Consider the following 21515-nt stretch of genomic DNA (forward strand, 5'->3'; position numbering starts at 1 on the left):
GGCAGCCTTGTCCTGTATAGCCCCTGCTCCATAGGAGACCCCATATGGAGCCCCTGGCCCAAGAGGGAAGCCCGGTGCCGTGCAGCACTGCAGGCACCCACCTAAACCCCTTGCCCGGCCTCCCTGCCCCTAAAGTCCCCGAGGACATGGAAGAATCCTGCCAGAGGAGGGGTGGCTCTGCCCCATCCCTTTCTCCTGCTGCTCTCTGGATTCCTACTGGGGTTCCTGCACCCTCTCCCGTTTGTTACACTCTTCACCACCAGAGATGGAATAATTCAAAGTAACTTGGGAGTTTTCCCATGCTTGGGGGAAGCAGGAGTGATGCCACAGTGCATTTTTGGTGTGTCTCCCAAAACACCTCCCAGTTCCAGCTGTTGCTGAGCCTCCTGCTTCCAGGCCTCTCTCCAACAGCTCTGTGACCTTCCTATCCCATTTTATTTGCCTGCAGCTGGGGGTTTTGATTTAAAATCCCCCTCTGAAGGGGCTCAGCCCTGTGTCGCCTCACTCAGAGCCACTTCCTGGGCTGGCTCTGACATCCAGGACCGCTGCCAGCTTCCTGCTCTGCTCCAGGGGACAAACGCCACGAGACAAGGCTCTGCTGCTATTGTGCACTTTATTTCTCCGGGCCCTCCTGTCCCTGAGGATCCCACAGCTTGGACAGTCTGCCCATGGTTTCCAGGTGCAGGTGGTGGCGCTGGAGGCAGATGGGACAACCTCAGGGACAGACATGCGGGAAGAGAAGCAGAATTCCGGCCGACTCCTCGGCCCTGGTGGAACTCGAGTCGCCTCTTGCAGGATGGCTGTGAGTGGGATTGCGTGGGGATGTGCAGTCCCTGTTTGTTCCAGGGCCATTTGAGATCGATCTCTCGGGAATCCAACACAGGCCGATGTCCTGCCAAGGGCCAAAATAAACCAGTCCCCTTCACCTGCAGCACCGTGCTCACAGGTTTGGGTGCAGCACCCAGATCTGCACGGGGAAAGGAGGAAAAACAGACAAAACCAGCCCCAAACAGAGTGGGGAAAGCAGGAATTAAACGAGGAGCAAGGATCTGGCAGAGCACAACTCCCAGAGGCGGGGAGGACCCGCAGTGGGAGCTTTGGCAGCGCCTGCCCGGCCCCATGGAGAGCTCCAGGAGTGACCAGGACAGGGCAGGAGACGGCTGGGCACACACACACACACACAGGCTGCGACACAGTGGGTGAAACATTGACATTTATATTGAAATATGCACTAACAGTGACTTCTACCAGCTGATGCATTTTTGCCAAAGCAGAATCACAAAGGTTGTGTCCCGGGGAAGGCTCAGGGCAGCGGGTGGGCAGCAAGGGGAGGTATGGGGGCCTCCCTGCTCCTGCCTCACCCTCCCCGGCACCTCACAAGACTCTGTCATTTCACATCTTTTGTTTGTTTTCCTCTCTGCTGCATAAACACAAAACTGGACATGCTCACTCAGAAGAGGCCACAGCTCCAGCCCAGCCCTGTCCCGAGGGACATCCAGAGCTGGAACTGGATTTTTCTCACAGGAGGCACTCGGATTTCAGCACGGGGTGAGCAGGAGGCAGAGCCCCTCTTGCCCACCACACCTCTCAGGTGAGCAGGGCAGTTTCCTGCCAGGCAGCAACAAGCAGAGCCAAGAGCACTGAACCAGCACAGAGCATGGCACCTCAGCAAGCCAAGCCTAAGCAGAGCCAGCAGAGCCTCCCTGGTGATGCCAGGGCCTGCCAAATTCCCCGGGCCACTCGGCACCCTGCCCACGGGGCTGGCTCACAGCGAGCACAGGGTGCTGAGCAGAGTCAGAGCTTTACTGCAGAGTACATTCCTGGTTAGCATCGCTTCAGCCAAATGCAGCAGCAGCAGGGAGGGAAGGGAGCAGGGGTGCAGAGATTAAACTAGCCCACGGCCTTTCCTCACAAGCCTGGAGATGGAAAGCTCTCAGGGAGCAAGAAGGGTTTTATCCCAGCTCCCTGAGGGGGCTGGGGATGGGATAAACCCTTCCCCAAGAACTCTCCACTGCACTGTACTTTTAACATTTGATTTTCCACTTGCCCTTCCCCAATATTTCCAGCCAAAGCTCATGGGAAACACGAGCAGTGCTCTCTCAAAGCCTGCCCTGCAAGGCCGTGGAGCTCCAGGGAGCAGCACCCCTGGTCTGGATCATGGGGGTAGGATGTGATCCCTCCTCTCCCATGGCACTCTGCAGCTCCCTGTGTCTGATCCTGGCCAGGGGAATGCTTCACCTTTCCTTCATCTGTGTGTAGATCACATATACTGGAAACAAAACACACACTATGCATGCAATCCAGGCAGGAATCCTGCTATGATCAATCCTACAGGAGGAGGGGGATGAGGTGGGACGTTAGGGGATTCCTCAACGCTAGGTCAGAGTTACACACCAGCCCTTGGCTACAGCAAAGGGCAGACAGACTATGTACAGTACCTATGGGCTTCAGCAAAGCCACCTGACACCTGAACCCCTCCCTTGGAGCACAGAGTGAAGCTCTCTGTTCCTCCCAGGATTACCTGCCTGGCAACCCACAGGAAGCACAAACCCAGCATGGCACCAACTGAGCTCCAGCTCCAGCAGGTAAAGCAGGGAGGAACAGACTTGGTTTAAGATAGGTTATTTGCAAGTTATCAATTCATCTAGGGCTCTGCCTCTCGGCTCCAAACCGCTTCTTTCTGGAAGAGAAGCTCTGAGTTTGAAATGAAAAGTTGTTTTGCTACAACCAGCCCTCTGAACTACAAACCAAACCAAAACCGCACGGAGCCACAGCCCTTTAGGAGGGCACCTGCCCCTCTGGCTCCCTTGCTCGAGGTGAGGAGCAGTGTCTAGAGCAGGAGAAGCTACACCTTAACTCCACTTTTTACTCTAAGAGGCCGTAGTTGCTCAAATAAAATGTTTATACAAGTAAACCAGTAGTGATAAGGAAATATACACCTTGGGATCTGTAAAGCTTCAGAGTGATTTAGGCCTTGCAGCCAGGGGCTCTTCATGTGGGTTTGCTTTAGAAAAAAAAGGATGTAACAGTCATACTTAATAAAAAAATAGAAAAAAAACTGCGAAGAGCCCGGGCACCTCAGAGGGATGTCTGTCAGTTCCAGAGGAGTGAGGAAGTGACTGCCAATTACTGGATCATTAAAATCCTACACTGAGCAACTGCTAAAAGCCAGCAACAACATCACAGGCAGCAGGAGCAGGGGCCAGCAGCAGCACCCAAATGGGAGCATTCCCAGGAGGGCTGCGTGGGAGGAAGGGAAGGTGCCCCCGCTAGCAGGACTGGGGAAACGAGCACAAGACAAGCACTGGGGAGTGTTACACGAGTTCAGGTAACTGTTTGCTTCTTTGAATTTCTGAATTCCAGTTTCAAGCTGCTTCAGAAAGGAGTGAGAAAGCAACACGTGTCATTTAACCCCCCCTCAGTAAACAAACAAACAACAAACAAACAAAATAAACCCAAAACCGCCTAAAAGGTGGAACCGAGTTTGGAAAAATGCATCTGTTCTGGCTTTTGCAAGTGGAATGTGATTCTTGTTCCCAGGCAAATACACAGAGCACGATGGCTGCAGCCAGGAGCGGGCTGTCAGACAGGCTACAGGGGGTCTAGGACAACCACGGGGCAACAAGACATGAGAGGGGCACAGAGTGACAGTCCTGTTCTCGTTTCAAATGAGGAATGGTTTAAAAGTAAAACTCTTCTTCAGCTAATTTCCTCCTGCAATAAAACCAACCCAGCCGGCCCTCGTATGTACAAGACCAGTTAAACATGAGCCTTCCCCCTCAAAACACTAGGTACGGACATCCGGTAACATTCTACAATGGAAAGTGCTTTAAGAAAGAAGGATTCTGTAGTGCCAGTGACAGAACTGATCTGATGGGCTGGATGATGCTCTCCACGCTGACAGCAGCGACTCAGGCCAGGGCAGCTCGTTTCTCCTCGGGGGTCTCCTCCAGCAGCTGCATGATCAGTTCGTGGAGGGGCTTGCAGACCTTGGCGTAGCCCCCGCCCGTCAGGTGCAGGAAGTCGAACATGTCGTGGTAGGAGATGGTGCCATCCGAGTGCACGAAGCCCACGTCCACGTCCAGCAGCTGCACGTTGGGCAGTTTGGGCAGAGAGGCTTTCAGCAGATGGTTCACCTTGGCGTTCTTCTGCCGCAGCGGGTTTGGCTTCTCTCCACGAGGTAGCAGGCCCTGGCACGGGAGGAGGCAGAAAAGAGCTTTGATGCTCTGATGGCACCAGGAGCCCTGCTTTCCCTTCCAATTCGGGCTGCCTGTCAAGACTTAGGATGTCTGTGACAAGAGGAAATCATCCTTTCAATCGGAATTTGTCCATTCAGGCCTAATGTGAAATGCAAGTGAAGGAGCCAGATGAGCTCCAAGCACTGACTGGCAGGGAAACTGCTTTCTTTTATTTTTTAAATGTATCAGCTTGTGCTCTTTCCATACACTTCCAGCTCCTCAGCAAGACAGGCGGCAACTTCCTTAGGACAAGGAAGCCAACTAGGATTCCCAATGCCAACTGGGATTTGGGCACCTATTTTCCTCTTCACAGGGGAAACATTAACATTAATAAGTGGGATAGTTACTGGGAATGAGTCCACCCAGCTCTGGAATGGCCAAAGGAGGGCTCCTGCAATGCCAAGGCAGTGAGGGGAGGCACAAAGCAGAAGGCAGATCAGGGGACTGCCCTCCCAGCACCACCCAGTGACTCCCAGTAAGGCAGAGGCACAGCCCAGGAGCAGGGACGTACCAGCACAATCACTTTGGCCTGTGGCTGCTGGGTGTTTATCAGGCGCACGATGGCCTCAATTCCCCCTGCGACTTCTTCTGCTGTGTTTTCGTGGTTATTTGTTCCAACCCAAACAACAATGACCTGCAAGGAAAGAAAAACGTTTGCAGCTTTTCCAGAGGCAAGTGGTAACAGGGCTGATGACCCTGAAATCCCTGCATAAACATCATCTGTGGCCAGAGAGCTGCAGGGAGAGTCAGGCTCAAGAGTTCAGCCCTGGGGCTGGCACTGCCCACTGCCCTCAGGGATGGCACTTGTGCCAGGCCTGCAGCTGCAGGGGACCTTCACTGCACACCTGGATACCCTCACTAGCTCTGCAGCTCATACCTTGGGTTTAATGTTCTCCAGTTCACCGTTCTTCAGTCTCCATAGAACATGGCCCGTGGTGTCTCCACCAATCCCAAAATTCAGTGCATGGAGCGGTGAGAAGAGCTCTCGCCAGATCTGCAAGCAGAAACCAACATGCAGCTTCAGAGCAGCATCCTGCCTGTGAGGCAGAGACACCACACGGGGTCCTCGAGGTCACTGAGGGCAGGCACGAGCCCTGCTCTGAAAACTCTCTCCACAAAGGGCACTTAGACAAGAACGAGGCTTTATGTCGAGTCAGAAGAGATGGAGCTGCTGAGGTTCAAGCTCTCAGACCTGGCACAAAGGAAGGAAAGATCTCTGGAGCAGTGATTTGCTGCACTCATCAGAGCCCCAGAGCGCTGATTTACTGCAGACCATGGTGTCCCTAAGCACAGGGCCTTTGAAGAAGGAGTCTATGACCTGATTAAATCCTTCTCTTCCCCAGGTAACAAAACTAGAACAAAGGGAAGCAGCTCTTGCAGAACAAAGCTGCTCAGCTGCCACCACAGCAGAAGAGAACTCTTCTTTCCCTCAATAATTTTAGGGAGGAACCAGTGGAACAATGCCCCTGGCACCCTGAATTCTACAGGGTGCTAAGTGTGTTCTGGCCATGCCAGGTACAGCCACAGGGAACTCCATGGCCCTCAGGAGGCTGAGATCTGAGAGCAGTGGGGCTGTGCACGTGTGCCAAAATGCAGGCAGCCGGTCCTGGCCTCAGAGAGGGAGGCAAAAGCAGCCAGGTAAAGCAGTGTCCAGGCCCTGGGGAGTTCAGGAAGCAGGGCAGGAGGGCCTCAGGAGACGGCAGTGAAAACGGGAACAGTGGAAGTCATCAGTGATACACATGATCAGCCACTGGGTTGGAGAGAGATGCTCCAATTGCTCCCAGCCTCCCTCCCCTCCCTACCTCGTACTGCTGTAGCAACTGCACCATGGAGTCCCCCACGAAGAGCACGTCGGGCTCCTTGTCCTTGCAGTCCAGGACAAACCGATTGTGCTGCCAAAGAGAGGACAAGGTGAGCTCCGGGTGACACTGCCCCAGGGCATCCACCCCTGCTGCAGCACAGGGACAGCTGCCCTGCCAGTTCCCCCCGCCATGCCCTCCAGCAGCCCTGCTGGCATTAACCCCTGAGCTGCTGGACACTGCCCCCAGCTCCACAACCCCGGGAGGATCCCGGGTTGGATGGAACGTGGCGTGGTTTAGTTCATAGCCATTGCTCCTTGTCCTGTCACTGAGCATCACTGAGCAGGGTCAGGCCCCATCTTCTGGAGATTTTGTGTGGATTGATGGGATCCCCTGTCAGTCTTCTCAGGACTAACCCAGCTCAGCTCCTGCAGTCACTCCTCATCAGAAAAATGCTCCAATCCTCTCTTTGCCCCATCATGGCAGGACACACAGGTGTGACACAGGTGTGACAGCTGCCAGCTCCAGGCTGTTGTGATCTCGGGGTCCCAAGTGTAGCCTGGCCCAACACCCCCCCATAAGGAGGATCCCCTGCCAGCCTTACCTGTGACATCCACCTGTCATCTCCCTGAATGTCCTCAGCGGCGTGTGGGACTGCTGCCGGGTTGGAGTCCCCCATGCCCATCCTGTTCCTGTGGGAAGAACAGTTCACAGCTGCTCCAGCAGCTCCCACAGCAGCAGGGCTGGCAAAGGGCTGCAGGAATCTGCTGCACACAACTCCTGCCTGCTCCTGTGCCTGCTGGCAGCTGGCTGGGAACAGCAACACGGATGTTGCTCCATGCCAGAGTGACTCTGCAGCACACGTTCCCCTGGAGCCAGGCCCCGATGGATGCCCCAGCACAGAAAACAAAGCCCAGCTCCAAGGATGCTCTGCAGCCCCACACCTGAGCCATGAAGCTTTAACAGCTCAGCAACAACGGCTGAGACTCCCAGGATAAGTCCCTATTAGTGCCCAGGGATCCAGCTTACAGCTGCTGAGCTGCACAGTCCAGGTGGATAATCTGGCTCTGGGAGCAGAGCAGCGTGGTGGGATTGATCCCATTGATCCCAGAACCATTACAGATCGGGAGGGGTCTCTGGAGATCACCCAGTCCAGCCCCCCTGCCAAAGCAGGGCCAGCTGGAGCAGGTGACACAGGAATGCATCCAGGTGGGTTGGAATGTCCAGAGAGGGAGATCCCCATCTCCTGGGCAGCTGTTCCAGTGCTCTGCCGCCCCGCAGGGGAAGAAGTTCCTCCCCACGTTGCGGTGGAATTTGCATTTTAGTTTATGGCCCCTGCTCCTTGTCCTGCTGGTGGGCATCACTAACGAGAGCCTGGAACCATCCTGTGGCGCTCCCTGGAGATATCTGTGCGGATCGATGGGATTCCTTTCTCGGGACTGGCCAGGCCCAGCTCCCCATCATCTCCCCATCACAGAGATGCTCCAGCCCTTCATCATCCTCGCACATCCCGGAGGATCTACGGCGGGAAGAGCAGCGGGACGATGCTTCCCGCGGCCGCCGCTCGCAGCCCCCCGCGGCGGGCCGGGCCGGGCCGGGCCGGGCTGGGCTGGGCTGGGCCGGGCTGAGCAGGGCGGGTTCCCCCCACGGCCCCCTCCCCTTCCTCCTCCCGCTGTCCCCGCGCCCCGGCGGTGCTGGCGGGCGGGCGCCGCCCCGCCCCGCGGTGCCCCCGCACTCACGGCGGCTGCGGCTCCTTCCCCCGCGACTCCATGGCGGGCGCGTCCCCTCCGCTCGGCCCCGCGCCTGCGCCGCTTCCGCTTCCGCTTCCCCGCGCGCGCCCCTGCCGCCGCTTCCGCCCCGCGCCCGCGGAACTCCCGCCCTCCCCGCCATGACGTCACTGCGGCGCTCCCGTGACGTCACGCCGAGGCGAAGCGCCACCCAGGTGGGGGGTGATGGAGTCACTCCCTGATGGAGTGATGGCACGAGGAATCCTCTTCCTGTTTATCGTGGGTTTCACCCTAAAACCGCGGCACCTCCCGCCCCTCGCCGTGACGTAATTCTAACGCCCCTGACGTCATTCTGCCCTGCATGTGCGGGGTCCCTGATGTCCCTACAAGGAGTCATGTCACAAGAACAAGTTTCCAATTACCGTGGGTTCTGCCCCAAAACACAAGCAGCTCCCTGGCCCCGGGGATGCACCAGATGGGGCGGTCTCACCATGACATCATTCAGCTATCCCCACTGGAACGTGACGTCAGACTCATCTCCCATATCTCACTGGTTTCTCCCCAAAATCGCAGCACCCACGGCCCACCTCAGCCTCTCTCCATGACGTCATTCTCCTCCCGAGATGACGCGTGACCCAGGTGTATGTGACCGGGGGAGGGGGGCCTGTCCCTGATGGCGTGACGTCACGCGCGGCAAGTTTCCCATTTTCCGCGGGTTTCTCCCCAAACCCGCAGCGCGCTCCTTGCTCTCCCCTCTGTCCGCCGCGCGGGGGCGCCCTCCGCGGCCCGCGCGCCCGTGACGCGAGCGGTGACGTTAGAGCGCCGCCCCCGTCGCCATGGCAGCCGCCCGCCCCCCGGCGCCCCCCCGCGGATGAGCTCACGCGGTGCCGCAGCCCCGCGGGGGGGTTCGCTCCGCGCGACAAGATGGCGGCGGCGGCTGCGGCGGGAGGAGGCGGCGGAGCGGGGGCTCCCCCCGCGGCCCCCCGGCTCTCCCCGGCCCCGCCGCCCCCGCGGCCCCCCGGGCCCGCCCGCATCGGCTACTACGAGATCGAGCGCACCATCGGCAAGGGCAACTTCGCCGTGGTGAAGCTCGCCACGCACCTGGTGACCCGCGCCAAGGTGAGTCCCCCGCGGGGGTCGCGGCGCCGGCCCGGTGAGCGGGGAGCGAGCGGGGAGCGGCCCCGAGCCCCCCCTGCCCCGGGCGGGCGCTGCCGGGGAGCGGGGCCGCTGTCACGGGTGACACGGGTGTCCCCGCGGGTCCCGTGGCTCCGGGATAACGTGGAGGTGGAGCGGGGGGATGCTCCCGCGGTACCCGGGGATGCTCCCGGCGAGCCGGGGGGGCGCGGAGCGCAGGTGGGGGACAGGTCGTTTCTTACCGAGACGGTGGGAATCGATCGTGGCCGAGCCCTCCGGGCCGTGGGAAAGCGCAGGGAGCAGCGCGAGGAAGGAAGGGCCTCCCGAGGGAGCGGCGGATCCAGGTGGATCCAGGTACGGCCGCGCTGCCAGGTGAGCCCCGGAACACGGCGGGAGATCCGGGTGGATCCCGGCACGGGCGAGCCCCGGAGCGCGGCAGGAGATCCGTGAGGAGCCGCTCTGTTGCCGCCGTGCTCCCGGTGGTGCCGGTGACACCGGGCTCCCGGGCACGGCTCGTGGTGCTGCATGCAGCAGTGCCAGCCCGGGGTGGCCCCGGAGCTGCGGCAGGAGCGGGGCTGGCACGGGCAGGCAGCAGACAGGCCCGAACCAAAGCCCTGCGCCTGCCCTGCTCTTGGCTCCGCGCTGGCTCCTGGAAGCGCTGCAGAGGGAGGATGGTGTTGGCTGGCCTTGTCCCTCTGTCAGTTCCTGGGGTTATTCCTCTGTCAGTTCCTGGGGTTATTCCTCTCTCAGTTCCCGGGATTTTCCCTTTGTCAGTTCCTAGGGTTGTCCCTCTGTCAGTTCCTAGGGTTGTCCCTCTGTCAGTTCCTGGGGTTGTCCCTCTGTCAGTTCCCGGGGTTGTCCCTCTATCAGTTTCAGGGATTATGCCTCTGTCACTTTCTGGGGTTGTCCCTCTGTCACTTTCTGGGGTTTTCCCCTCTGTCAGTTCCAGGAGCAGCATTGTTTTGAAACGGGAGGAGAAATCCGCCATCGCCTTGGTTTGTTGGAACTCTGGCTCTTTGCCCGGATAATAAGATGAAATTAATTTCAGGGGCTATTTAAACATCAGTTATAACACCTCCTGGACAGTTCTTTTCAGAGCTGGGCTGTATTTGCCTGCCCTGACGGCTATTTTGTGCCTGCAAGTGCTCGATGCCACAATTTAACCTGCACTTGAGGCTCTGTGCTGTTGTTCTCCCCATGATGAACCTGAACCTTGCTGAGAGTAACAGGGTGATGGGTTCAGGTGCTCCGAGTGCAGGGCACTGACCCCTCTGGAGATCATTCCTGGAAAATGAGGGATCTAGCTCCAAGCTGCTTTCCTGTTCCTGTTTCCAGATTCCCTCCTTGGGTCAAGGTTTCTTCTCAGTGGTGCTGACGCTGAAGTTTGCAAAACACCAAACCAGAGACCATCTTTTGTGCAGGAATAGTTGATTTTGTCCAAAGGACGGCAGAGTACACACACACATTTTGTCTGGAAATTGTGTTACAGGTTTACAGGGCCAAGGCTGGATTTTGCATGTTGGCCTTTCATGATGGAAGGGGACACTAAGCTTGGAAAGCTTTGCTTTGCAGCAGTGTACACTCATTCCTACTGCCCTGGAATGACCGAGGGTGGGCTGTGGAGTTGAGGAAGCAGCTTTCTGGTGGGATGGTGAGGTGCTGGGGACTCTGGAGCAGCGGCTTTGACCTGCAGCACCTTCCCTGCATGGAGGAGACCCAGTCCCTGTCCCTCTGAACTCTGGGGGCTCCCCGAGCCTGGGGAAATACCTGTGCTGGAACAACTGCCATCTGTTCGGCTGAGCTGGGATAGCTTGGAGCTGAAACTTGACCTGGAAGCTTTCTTAAGTCCGAGGTCAGGTTTCCTTTCAAATCCCAGCCTCTGGAGAGGAGTGCGAGTGAACGGATTGGATTCTGCTTGCAGACCCTGAGCACTGTGGCCTCAGTACTTTTCCTTCACTGATAGAGCTGTTGCTGTTGGCTCTGGGAGAGGAGTGGGGAAGGAGAAAGGAGCTGCTTGGTTCAGGCTCTGGGACTCATGAGATTAGAGGGGAGGCGTTGATGTAAATGCATTGGAAAAGCCAAATCCTTATGGGGAAGCGTTTTTGACTGGCAGCAGAAATACAAAATAATGCTACTGCGAGCTTGTCTTCATCACAGTTACACTTTTAACACTTTGACTTAATGGAAACAACTTGGAAGCGAGTGAAACCTTGGCAAAATGGTCCCATTTAGGCATCTGAAAGAATTCTTTGATCACGAAACGCAGGCGCAGCCCGGTTGCTGCCTGTGCTGGCAGCCCCTTCCTGAGGTGATCCTGCTCTCCCAGTAGTAGCTGCGTAAGAGAACCGGGCAGCTCAAATATAGCCACCAAATCCCTGCACAAACTTGACCCCGTGTCACATTCTCTTAGAGAAAAGCGGGTTTGCTCGTCACGGCCCCTCCTCGGGAACCGCGCTCCCGCACCATCTCAGACGGAATTCCGCTCTGAGTGGCTGTGTGAGCTTGGAAATGATGTACCCCGTGATCTGGGGCCTTTTCCAGAAGGTGGAACTAGTGATGGTGTGGGCTGGTGTCCGTTGCTGAGCCTGGCGTTGGAGGTGGTCTGTGGATGGGTGTTGGATCCTGTTTTCCTTTCTGACGGACATTTACCAGGTCAAGTGGACTTTGACATGACAGCTCGAGATAAACAGCTGGAGCATTCCTGGCTTGTGTCCCCTTTTCCCTAAAAAGAGAAGTGGAGGTAGTTGGGTCCTGATCTTAATGGACTGAGATTTTCCTGGCCCTTGGGAAGTTGAGCACTGCATTTGTTTAGAGAGAGGAGCAGAGCGCCTGGCCCTGCTGGGCTGGCACGTTCTGCTGACACCCAACGTTGCAGTTTACATAGAACTGCATTTCAGGAGCTGAATGTGGGTCAGCAGTGCTGGGGACACTGAGGAAGGGGAATGTTAATCATCCCAAAGGGCAGGAGGCCTGTATTCATAATTGTCTCCGCTGGAGCCGATGGAATAGAAGGGAACAGTCTGCAATTTACGTATTAACCAAGGCAGCAATTTACATTCAGTCCCTGCCCATGCAAAGTTGGACTCTTGTGCTCTGTCAGAGCTGCTCTGATGGCTGGGCAGGAGCTGGAGCCACTGCTCTGACCTGGATGAATTGGGCACCTGTGGGATATCTTGCTGCATCCCTCCTTCTGTCCCCCTTCCTTTGTCTCTTCTCATCTTCTACAAGAAACCCTTGTTTCTGTGCTAAAAATCTTCAGAGTGACCTGCTGAATGAATTGTTTTCCACAGAATTTCCATTTATAAATCATCCAAGTGACTTCATTAGAATTCCAGCTCTGTTCAGGCAGTGGGGTTGTTTTTAATGCCACATTTTTTCACGAGGGCTGGTCAGGGAATGTTGGTGAGTGTGCCAAGGAGCACATACCTTATGTTCCCATGCCCTTTGGGTGCTGTGTTTGAATCTTCAGGAGCTGTTGGGGCTGAGGAGGACAGAGGGACGCTGTGGTCGCTGGGCACTGCTGAGAGCTCTCTGCTGTCCTGGTTCCATCCCTTCCCTTCCATCAGCTCCATGTGGCTGGAGATGCAGCTGGGGCACGGGGCAGCACATACCTGCTGTGGCTGCGCTGCTCTCACTGAGTGTTTCACTGGGAGATGGGAGTCACTTTCATGTCCATCTTCCTCTTGAAATGGGATTGACAGTCCTGGGAGAACACAGCTCCTGCCCAAGTGCAGTGATCTTCCTGCTGTGCTGCCTTCTCTTCTTGAGGGCTGGTTGTCAACTTAGGTTTGAGTTAAATTTCAGTAATATCTGGATGGGCAAAGCTCAGAGCATGTTTCACTGTCGTGAGATCCTGTTTAAGGGGTACCTGGAGTTATTTTAGTGGGTAGTCACCCAAATCCATGATGCTTTAATCCTTGGCAGAACACAGCCCTTCTACCAGCACAAGCACTGGAGAAAGGCTGGAATTGAGCTGATTTTTATTGAGGTTTTCAAGGAGCTAAGCCTTTTCTGGAGAACGGGAGGCAGCTCTGCCCTCACTGGGAGAGGACATTCCCTTCCATGAGACAACAGGCTTAATGTCTGTGGTTTGTCTTTGTGTGAGTTGGAGTCATCAGTGGAACACATTTTTCACCAGAGTTCTTGGAGGTGGGCAGCGTGGCACTGGAACCCAGGATGAAGAGCAGGCTGGCACTTCATGGGGAGTTGGGCTTTGCTCTGGGAGGGCTCAGGCTTGGTTTGGCACACTGGGAGTGCTCAGGTTTGGTTTGGCACACTGGGAGGGCTCAGGCTTGGTTTGGCACACTGGGAGTGCTCAGGTTTGGTTTGGCACACTGGGAGGGCTCAGGCTTGGTTTGGCACACTGGGAGTGCTCAGGTTTGGTTTGGCACACTGGAAGGGCTCAGGCTTGGTTTGGCACACTGGGAATGCTCAGGCTTGGTTTGGCACACTGGGAATGCTCAGGTTTGGTTTGGCACACTGGGAGTGCTCAGGTTTGGTTTGGTTTGGCACAGTTTGGCACACTGGAAGGGCTCAGGCTTGCTTTGGCACACTGGGAATGCTCAGGCTTGGTTTGGTTTGGCACACTGGAAGGGCTCAGGCTTGGTTTGGCACACTGGGAGTGCTCAGGCTTGGTTTGGTACACTGGGAGTGCTCAGGCTTGGTTTGGCACACTGGGGATGCTCAGGTTTGGTTTGGTTTGGCACAGTTTGGCACACTGGAAGGGCTCAGGCTTGCTTTGGCACACTGGGAATGCTCAGGCTTGGTTTGGTTTGGCACACTGGAAGGGCTCAGGCTTGGTTTGGTACACTGGGAGTGCTCAGGCTTGGTTTGGCACACTGGGAGTGCTCAGGCTTGGTTTGGCACACTGGGGATGCTCAGGCTTGGTTTGGTTTGGCACGGTTTGGCACACTGGAAGGGCTCAGGTTTGGTTTGGCACACTGGGAATGCTCAGGTTTGATTTGGCACACTGGGGGAGTGCTCAGGTTTGGTTTGGCACACTGGAAGGGCTCAGGCTTGGTTTGGCACACTAGGAATGCTCAGGTTTGGTTTGGTTTGGCACAGTTTGGCACACTGGAAGGGCTCAGGTTTGGTTTGGCACACTGGAAGGGCTCAGGCTTGGTTTGGCACACTAGGAATGCTCAGGTTTGGTTTGGTTTGGCACAGTTTGGCACACTGGAAGGGCTCAGGTTTGGTTTGGCACACTGGAAGGGCTCAGGCTTGCTTTGGCACACTAGGAATGCTCAGGTTTGGTTTGGTTTGGCACAGTTTGGCACACTGGAAGGGCTCAGGCTTGCTTTGACACACCGATCTCTGTGCGCGGGGGCTCCAGGCCTTGCCTGGTTTCTCTGCTCCGATGCAGAGCGCTCTCGGCCCAGAGGGTGGGAGAGCCTTGGTGGCTCTCTGTGCTGCTCTGGCCGTGCTGCAGCGAGCACGTGGCTCTGGGCTGACTGAGGGCTGCTCCCTGCAGCCAGCTTGCCCGTGTGATAAGCCCCGTGCCAGCGTGCCCTGACTCATCGGCCTCGTGTCAGATGGGATTGTTCAGTACCGGTGCCACGCGTTTTGTAATGGCCCACACCTGCTCACCTGTCATCAGTTATTTTCTTTTGCAGTGTTTGGTGGTGCTTCACCTGTCCTGCTTCTTATTTCTCCTGGCCAGAAGGAAAGCCTCTGCTGTGGATGGCTAATTCCTCAGGCAGCATGATCCTGCTGCTCACAGGGCCTTTGTTCTCCTCGCCTGTGTGCTGCAGGAGAGTTGTATTTTAGTTCTCATTTGGTGGGGAGACTTAGCAAAAGCCTAAAAGCTGGAAATGAACTTCGGCTAAGCAGAGTTGCCACAGTCAGGATAAGAGGGAATATTTCCTAAAACCTCAGAGAGCCATTGCCTGTATCAACTTTGGCCTGAAGTACTGACATTTTATGTTTCATTGCAATGTTTTTCTTGCTATAGCAAATAACATTTGATTTCCGAGATGTTAATGCCAGAGCATGATTGAATTGTAGACCAGGCTCCTTCTTGAGATGCTAACAGGTGGAAACAGGAGAGCCAGCTGACCGTGGGCAGGATTGAGCTGGGGGGCCTGTGGCATGTGTCCTGAGCCTTTCTGGGCACGGAAAATATTCTAAGAGAGCCAGGATAGTTCATACCTACCTCTCAGCTGTGTGGCTCTTAGCTTATCTGGGGGGTGAGGTGGGTACAGGTTCTGTACCTCTTCAACCTGGCTGCCTCCCACCTCCTCTCTGGAGTCCCTTCCTCCTGAATATTTGCTGTCCCAGAGCTTTGGGGCTGCTGCAGCAAGAGGCAATCCACACCTGATGAACGAGGTGGGGGCACCTTTGGGCAGGTACAGAGGCTGCCCTGTGAGGAAAAGCCACTGACAGGAGCAGGAGGAGGAAGGGCTGTGACAGACAGGGATCAGTGTCTCTTTTCCAGGAGGGTCTCACAGAGGTTTGGTGAATGCTGCAGAGGCCTAATGAGGGTTTCTAGAAGCTGTCTCCTCATTTGTGTTTGAAGGAGGAATTACGTGAGAGGGAAATAAGGAAATGGCAGTGTGTTGCTGGGAGACTGGGCTCCTTGGGTATTAGACATTTTCACAGAGAAGCAGCTCTAAGCTCCTTTTCCCCTTGCCCTCTCTCTGGGTCCTGTATCAGCCCTGTGCAGTGGCTGTACAGGGTGCTGCCCCTTCTTGCTCTCACCAAGACGATTGCATAACAGCTCTGTGTTTATCCCCTTGAAAGTAAAGCTTTGGGAAGTTGCTCCAGCGTTGCCAGCAGAGTAGAATTCACAGTTTGTGGTGGAAGTTCTCCCTTCCTTTCTGGCTGAGAAGATTCTCATGAGAGTTGTGACTTCCCTGTGAGACCACGGCGGGTCTCGTGCTCTGCACACCCCCAGCAAGATGCTGCATTTAGCTGAACCTGCACCAGCAAAGGTTGGACTGGCTTGGAGCTTGCACAGGTTTAAACAGAGCAATTTGGAGATTCTCTAGTTAAGCCATTGTACTCATTTAATGCATTCAGGGCCTTTCTGCTGATCCCAGGCCAGGGGTTTAATATGCTGCGTTAACACTTAAATGAAGAAACCACCGAAGACTGATTCATTATTAGTCATTATGTGTCTTTTTCTAGTAATTCTGACCCCAAGTCTCTATAGTTGAGGCTAAACCTCGCCCTCTCTGCTAAATGGCCATCAAAAGGGTTCCATGAAAAGGGAATTATGTGGCTTCAGCCAACTTTCAAAGTAGTCGAATCATGCTATCCCACACAAACAAACTCCCACAGCCAGTGGAACTGACACGCTGAGCTCAAAAATAGCCCAGTGTGTGTGGGGGGAGCCGAGCTGAGCTCTGCTCTGCACATCAGAGGATGGGCAGGAGATCCTGGGGCAGCACAGCAGCAGCAGAGCTGGATCTCCCTGGAGCTGTCAGACCTGGCTGGCTGTTATCTTGAAGCTTTGGGTGCTTTCAGAGTGCGTGGTCTGATCCCAGAGAAATGTTGCTGGTGCTTCTGGTTTCTTCTCTGCATCCAGTGTAGGGGACAATTTCCAGCTAGGGCAGCTGCAGCTTGGAAGAGCTGCAGGAAGGAGCTGGTCCTTGTGCAGTGCAGGTGTGCTGGGAGTGACTCCAGCATCCCTCTGTGCAAGATATGGAACTTTATCCTGGGAGGTGGGCTCGGGCCTTTGCGGCTGTAACTCCATAGCAAGAGTGCAGAGGCTCTCCTTGGAGCTGCTTTGGCCATGGAAGGTTTGAAATGAAGGTATCAGTATGAGTATTGGCTCGTGCCCTCAGCTGCAGTGGGTGCCTGTGCAGTGTTTGTGACGGCTGTCAGAGGCAAACACAGCACTGGGAAACCTCCCCGTGGGATTTGGGAGCTGCAGTTCCTGAGAAGCTGTCTGAAGGAAGGTGAGGATGCAGACACATAAACCAGACGGGCTCTGGCACAGTGCAAGGTGCAGCAGCAGGCTGTGGTTCACCTGCCTGGATGGCAGTGCTGGGGTCAGCTTGTGCCCAGGGTGATTCAGCACAGCCTGCAGCAGGTCAGCTGAGCCACGGACAGAAACTGGCCCTGTCCTCCAGGGCCTGCAGTGGGAGTCCAACCCGCCTCCCAAATCCTGCCCTGGCTGCCTAACTAGGGCCTGCTGACAGCAGTGATCTGTGTGTTGAGTTACCGCCTCGATTTGCAGAGGGATGAAGGGACTGGCCTGAGCCAGTGTTGTGCAATGCAGGGGTGCCTGTTCCCCAGGCCCGCTGGGGTGTTGCCATTGGAGTTTGGGATCTCCTCGACGTTCGCCACTCTCCTGTATGGTTTGGCTCTGCCTCCAGCTCCTTAAAGCGTCGGCTGCAGTTATAGAGCATTAATTACAGTACATTTGGAAGATGGTTTAGAAGAAAAGGAGTCTGTGGGGTATCAGCGTGCGACTGCGGGCCCGGAGCTGGAGGCCAGCGTGGTTTGACAGGGAGCCAGGCCCAGGACGACTGTCAGAGCTCCATTAGCTGAGCACACGCCTCGGCACCGCTGGGAATACAGAGAACGCGGGGCCGCGGCAGCGCATTAAAGTGTTTCAATTAAAGTCTGCATTTGGAGGCTGTGTGCGTCTGCTGCCTTTCAGCAAGCAGATGGATGTTTCTTGTCTCCTTCCAATAACTTTTAAAATGTGGTTGGTCCTGTTGGAAGGAGTTCTGAATGAGAGGGATGCAGCGAGGTGTTTTCAAGGCTGGGGAAGTGTGCGTGGATTTCTGCAGCAGAAGGGAAGACACATTTTTTCCAGGCTTTTCTTACCTACACAAGTCAGTCTCAGCTTGTCCTGGCTCTTTGGCTGTCTTGGCCTTCAGCTGTGCCTTTTCCTGCATAACCTCTGTCTGTGCAGAGGGTTTAATTGCAGGAATACCTTTGGAATGTGTATGGAGGATAGCAGGGATGGGTGTGTGACAGGCCCATGGCCATCACTCTGTGGGCACAAGGGTTTTTTTAAGGCTCTGGGATTTGCTGTCATGTAACCTGAAGCGTTTCTGAATTTTTTACCTGTGTTCAGGCTCATCAGGTACTTCCAGGTGTGTTTCTGGCCCCTCTCAGGGACAGTATCTTTAGAGCCCTGAGGCTTCTTGCTGTTGGGCGAAGGCAGCTGCACTGAAGCTGATGCCTAAAAACTAATTGTGGCATTTCGCAACATGAAGTGCTCCTAATGGAAGGAGTACGTTTATGAGCTGTGTGTCATTGTGTGTGTGAAGTGTGATCAGATAACACGCTGAATTGCAGCACTGAGCCTAATTGGAGCTGGTTCCTGTCTGTGGAATGGAAGGATACAGTCTGTTCGGGTGTCGTGCTGCTCCTGCAGGCTCGCAGGAGTCTGGAGCGGTGCTGATGCTCAGGGTACCCTTGCCAGGTAGATACAGTCTTCAGACAGTGACAGCGAATAAACTAGGGGAAAAATGCCTTTTGTCGTCACGTGTATATCTAAATTCTTAAAGATGTTTGTCTGTGCCCCTTTCAGCTGAAATAATTAGTGCTACAGGAAAGGGTTTGCTTTTGTCAGTCACTGTGACAGTGTGATCATGTCTCTGCGCGCCCCAAATTTTCCTTTAAGCTCACAGCACTGGCAGCAACCAAAGATGAAAAGTATTAGTCTTGGTACTTAGTCCTTCCTCTCTGGATGTGCTTGTAGGAAATCCTTGGGCTGTAATCTGGCAAGTGGCTCTGTCAAGGTTATCAGCCTGGCTGGAGTGCCGCTGACGGACGGGCTCCGGGCAGCCTGCGCGGCTCTTCCCGGCTCCCACCGAGCCAGCGCCACTGCCGGGAATTGTCCTGGCCTCTCCCCTGCCTTGGACAGAGAAAGCATCATGTGCTGGCTGATTTATGGCAGGTTTGCTCGTTCCCAGGTGGCCGGCAGACAATGGTGCTCTTTTGTTGTAGCCGGTGTCCTCTGCAGCCCGAGGCTGGAGCAGCTGGGGCTGCTTTCAGCAGTTTTGGAGGTCGGAGGACCCCCCCAGCAAACTGATTATGATACAGCTTAGCTTGTGCTCTATTTCTTTGCACATGTACCATTAATGAAATCGAACTGCTCCCCAGCAGCCATGGAGGAGCATGTTCTCAGCTCTACAAAGCCCATCTATGTTCTCCCATCTCTCTGACACAGTGAGGGGGTTGTCAGTCGTACAGCAACTGTTTGTTTTCAAGCACAATCTCATTGGAAACCAATAAAAATCATTCCGATTCATTCTCTGTACGAGGATTTTAATACTTGGCTTCCACAGAGGCTGTTTTTCCCCTGAGCGGCTCTGGGAAGTGTAAGATTTAAAAAAATCCAAAGACTTTTCCTTTCTGCTGGTTAATTCAGCTGGTTTATGTTAGAAACAAAGTGCAGAGCTGGTGGAGAGGGAAATCACGGTCGCTCCCTCCCCCTTGCTGCAGCGTGGGTGTCGTGTGCCCACTGCCCTGGCAGAGCTGAGGTACATGGGGAAACCTGTGCTTAGTCAGAACAAAATATTCATGTGTTTTTCATCCAAGCTGAGACTCCCATTACACAGTAAAATGACAAGTGAAGGCTGACTATAGGTATTTTCCCACTCAGTGGGCGCTTGTGCAGTTTCTGAGTCATCAGCTGACAGTGTGGGCCTTAGTCTCTGCTTTTCCTCGTGTGTGTGTGCGCTGCTGGTCCCAGTTTGGTTCCACAGACACAACTGGATCCTTGTTTTCACTTACCATTGACACAGTCGGGAATGAACTCAGTCCCTTCATGTGAGCCCAAAGGAAAATGGGGTGGTTTGGTGACTGGAGTCTGGGATTTGAGATGCACCACCTTCTTTTAAGGTAAGGTGGGCTACAGCCCCTGATTATGAGATCACTGAATTGTCTAGTTCCTTTTTGAGTGATGGTCAAATCTCTAGAACTTTTGTAGGGCTTAAAGGCAGATGGGTTTAGGATATTGAGGAGGTGTAACTGAAGTTGCCTGGAGCAGTTGGCAGTGACCAGCACGTGGCTGGACCTGCTCCCTGTTTCTGGGGCTCTTGGGGTTCCTTGTTGCTGTGCCATGCCAGTGAGGTGCAGAGCAGCAATTGCTTTAGTACAGCAGGAAATTAGTGGGAAAACTAAACGTGTCAGAGCTTTCACCATGGCAACAAAGCCCAGCTGGCTCACAGCACAGCGAGACAAAAGCGGGTCAGGTCTGCACAGAGCAAGGTGGGAGCCTTCTCCAGGCTGAGTGTCTCCAAACCTGCCCCTTCTCCTGGGGAAAGGGCTGGTGAGGTGACCAACATCAGGATTTGGAGCTGGAGATTAAAGGTGTGCTCCACTGATCTCATTCTTATGTCATCAAGGCACCTGCCTTGGGAAGTGCCACAGCCCCAAGGCTGCAGGAGCTCAAGGAGTGTTTGGACAATGCTCTCAGGCATATAGGGGGATCCTTGGGGCTGTCCCGTGCAGGGCCAGGACTTGGATTCCATGGGTCCCTCTGACTCAGGATACTGTATGATTCTGTGCTTTTTGCAGTGGATGGGAATGTTTTCTAGAGGCCACGCAGTCACTCTGATTGTTTCCCTTTCCCTGAAACTGTTTGTAAATAATGGAGAGGTTGTAAGTCTGCCTTGTGTGACAGTGCCCAGACACAGTTGCTTAATTCCTGGGCTCTTTCTCTCGGATTTGTGAGCAGCCCAGAGGTTGCACGAGCACTAAGTCACGTTCTGGTGGCACACCATCCGTTTGCTTATCTGTCTTCTCATTCCATGTGTTCCAGCATTTTCAGCTCTTTGGTGAGGTCAGCACAAGAAGGGTTGAGGGCAGTGGCAGTGCCAGTGACACGTGGAAGGGCTGTCTGTGCTCTGACAGTGTCTCAGCGTGGTTTGGCCATCCCCAGCCAGGCTCAGCAGCGGGCCCTCAGCGATGCTCCTGCCGTGCTGCTGCTCAGGAGTTGTTTTCCTCATAATTGAGCGGGATATTAAAAGGTTTATGGTTTACAGTTACAGGCGTTGCTCCGGCCGGAGGAACATCGAAATCGATACGGCAATTACTGCCTGGCTCGTCACGGGTTGTGACTCTCACATGCTTGGGGAGACAAAAGTGGAAGTGGCTGGAGGAGTGCCACCAGCGGGGTGGCCATGGGCTCGCCTCCAAGCCAGGGATGGGGTGCTGGGCAGCATTCCTGAGACGGGGACGGGGTGGCACACAAGGAACTTGCAACTGGCCTGTCAGTTTTGCAGAGCACAAATATTCAAAGAGAAAAAAAGTAACTTTAGAAGCGCTCTAAGAACAAATTTTACACAATTTTCTTGTTCTTGTCATCTTCTCTTTGGATTCGTCATCCAGGCTGGGAGTGCAACTGGAGGAGGGTAATGGCAGCAGTGACCAGGCCTGGGTGGCCCTGGTCGGGAAGCGCCGCTTCCTGCCGGATTTGCATCCCAAGCCCTAAGTCAGCACTTCGGGGCTGTGTGTGGTAGGGTGCCCTGGCTTGTTGGAGTGAGTCATCATTCAAATAGACACCAGAGCAAACGTGCTTGTCCAAACAAGAGCAGCTCTGCAGAGGCTGCTCCGTCTGAGGTGAGCAGCAGAAGGCTTCTTGTTTCACCACCTGCAGGTCTCCCGGTGCCAGCCCTCGCGCAGTGTCAGTGTCGGTGTGCTAGCACCGCCTT

At 55.0% G+C, this 21515-nt stretch overlaps 2 protein-coding genes across 6 annotated transcripts in view; one reads left to right on the forward strand and one right to left on the reverse strand.

Annotated features, from left to right (window-relative positions):
• Positions 1-596: 596 nt before the first annotated feature.
• On the reverse strand, positions 597-7915 carry PAFAH1B2 (platelet activating factor acetylhydrolase 1b catalytic subunit 2). Its single transcript, XM_071449733.1, has 6 exons — positions 7777-7915; positions 6642-6729; positions 6041-6130; positions 5116-5232; positions 4750-4872; positions 597-4190 (listed from the first exon to the last, which is right to left on the reverse strand). Exons 1-6 carry the CDS (start codon positions 7806-7808, stop codon positions 3912-3914), a joined length of 729 nt encoding a protein of 242 aa, XP_071305834.1. The 5' UTR covers positions 7809-7915; the 3' UTR covers positions 597-3911.
• A 691-nt stretch (positions 7916-8606) lies between these two features.
• The window catches only part of SIK3 (SIK family kinase 3), a 70151-nt gene continuing 57242 nt past the window's right edge, over positions 8607-21515 (forward strand). For 3 of the 5 annotated variants that reach the window (XM_071449708.1, XM_071449709.1, XM_071449713.1), the window contains exon 1: positions 8607-8883. In XM_071449708.1, coding sequence (XP_071305809.1) covers positions 8689-8883 — 195 coding nt within the window. In that variant the 5' untranslated portion in view covers positions 8607-8688. The remainder of the gene's footprint in view (positions 8884-21515) is intronic. The other 2 variants (XM_071449711.1, XM_071449712.1) reach the window with 1 other exon arrangement.

Source organism: Agelaius tricolor, unplaced genomic scaffold (genome assembly GCF_023055355.1).
Source record: "Agelaius tricolor isolate 1412-34295 unplaced genomic scaffold, bAgeTri1.0.p SCAF_29, whole genome shotgun sequence".
NCBI lineage: Eukaryota > Metazoa > Chordata > Aves > Passeriformes > Icteridae > Agelaius > Agelaius tricolor.

Coding starts and splice junctions, on each gene's coding strand:
- PAFAH1B2 (XM_071449733.1), bottom strand. CDS start 7,808: ATGGAGTCGCGGGGGAAGGAGCCGCAGCCGCC. Junction 6,730..7,776: donor GGGAAGGAGCCGCAGCCGCC/GTGAGTGCGGGG, acceptor TTCTTCCCACAG/GAACAGGATGGGCATGGGGG. Junction 5,233..6,040: donor AGTTGCTACAGCAGTACGAG/GTAGGGAGGGGA, acceptor TTCTGCTTGCAG/ATCTGGCGAGAGCTCTTCTC.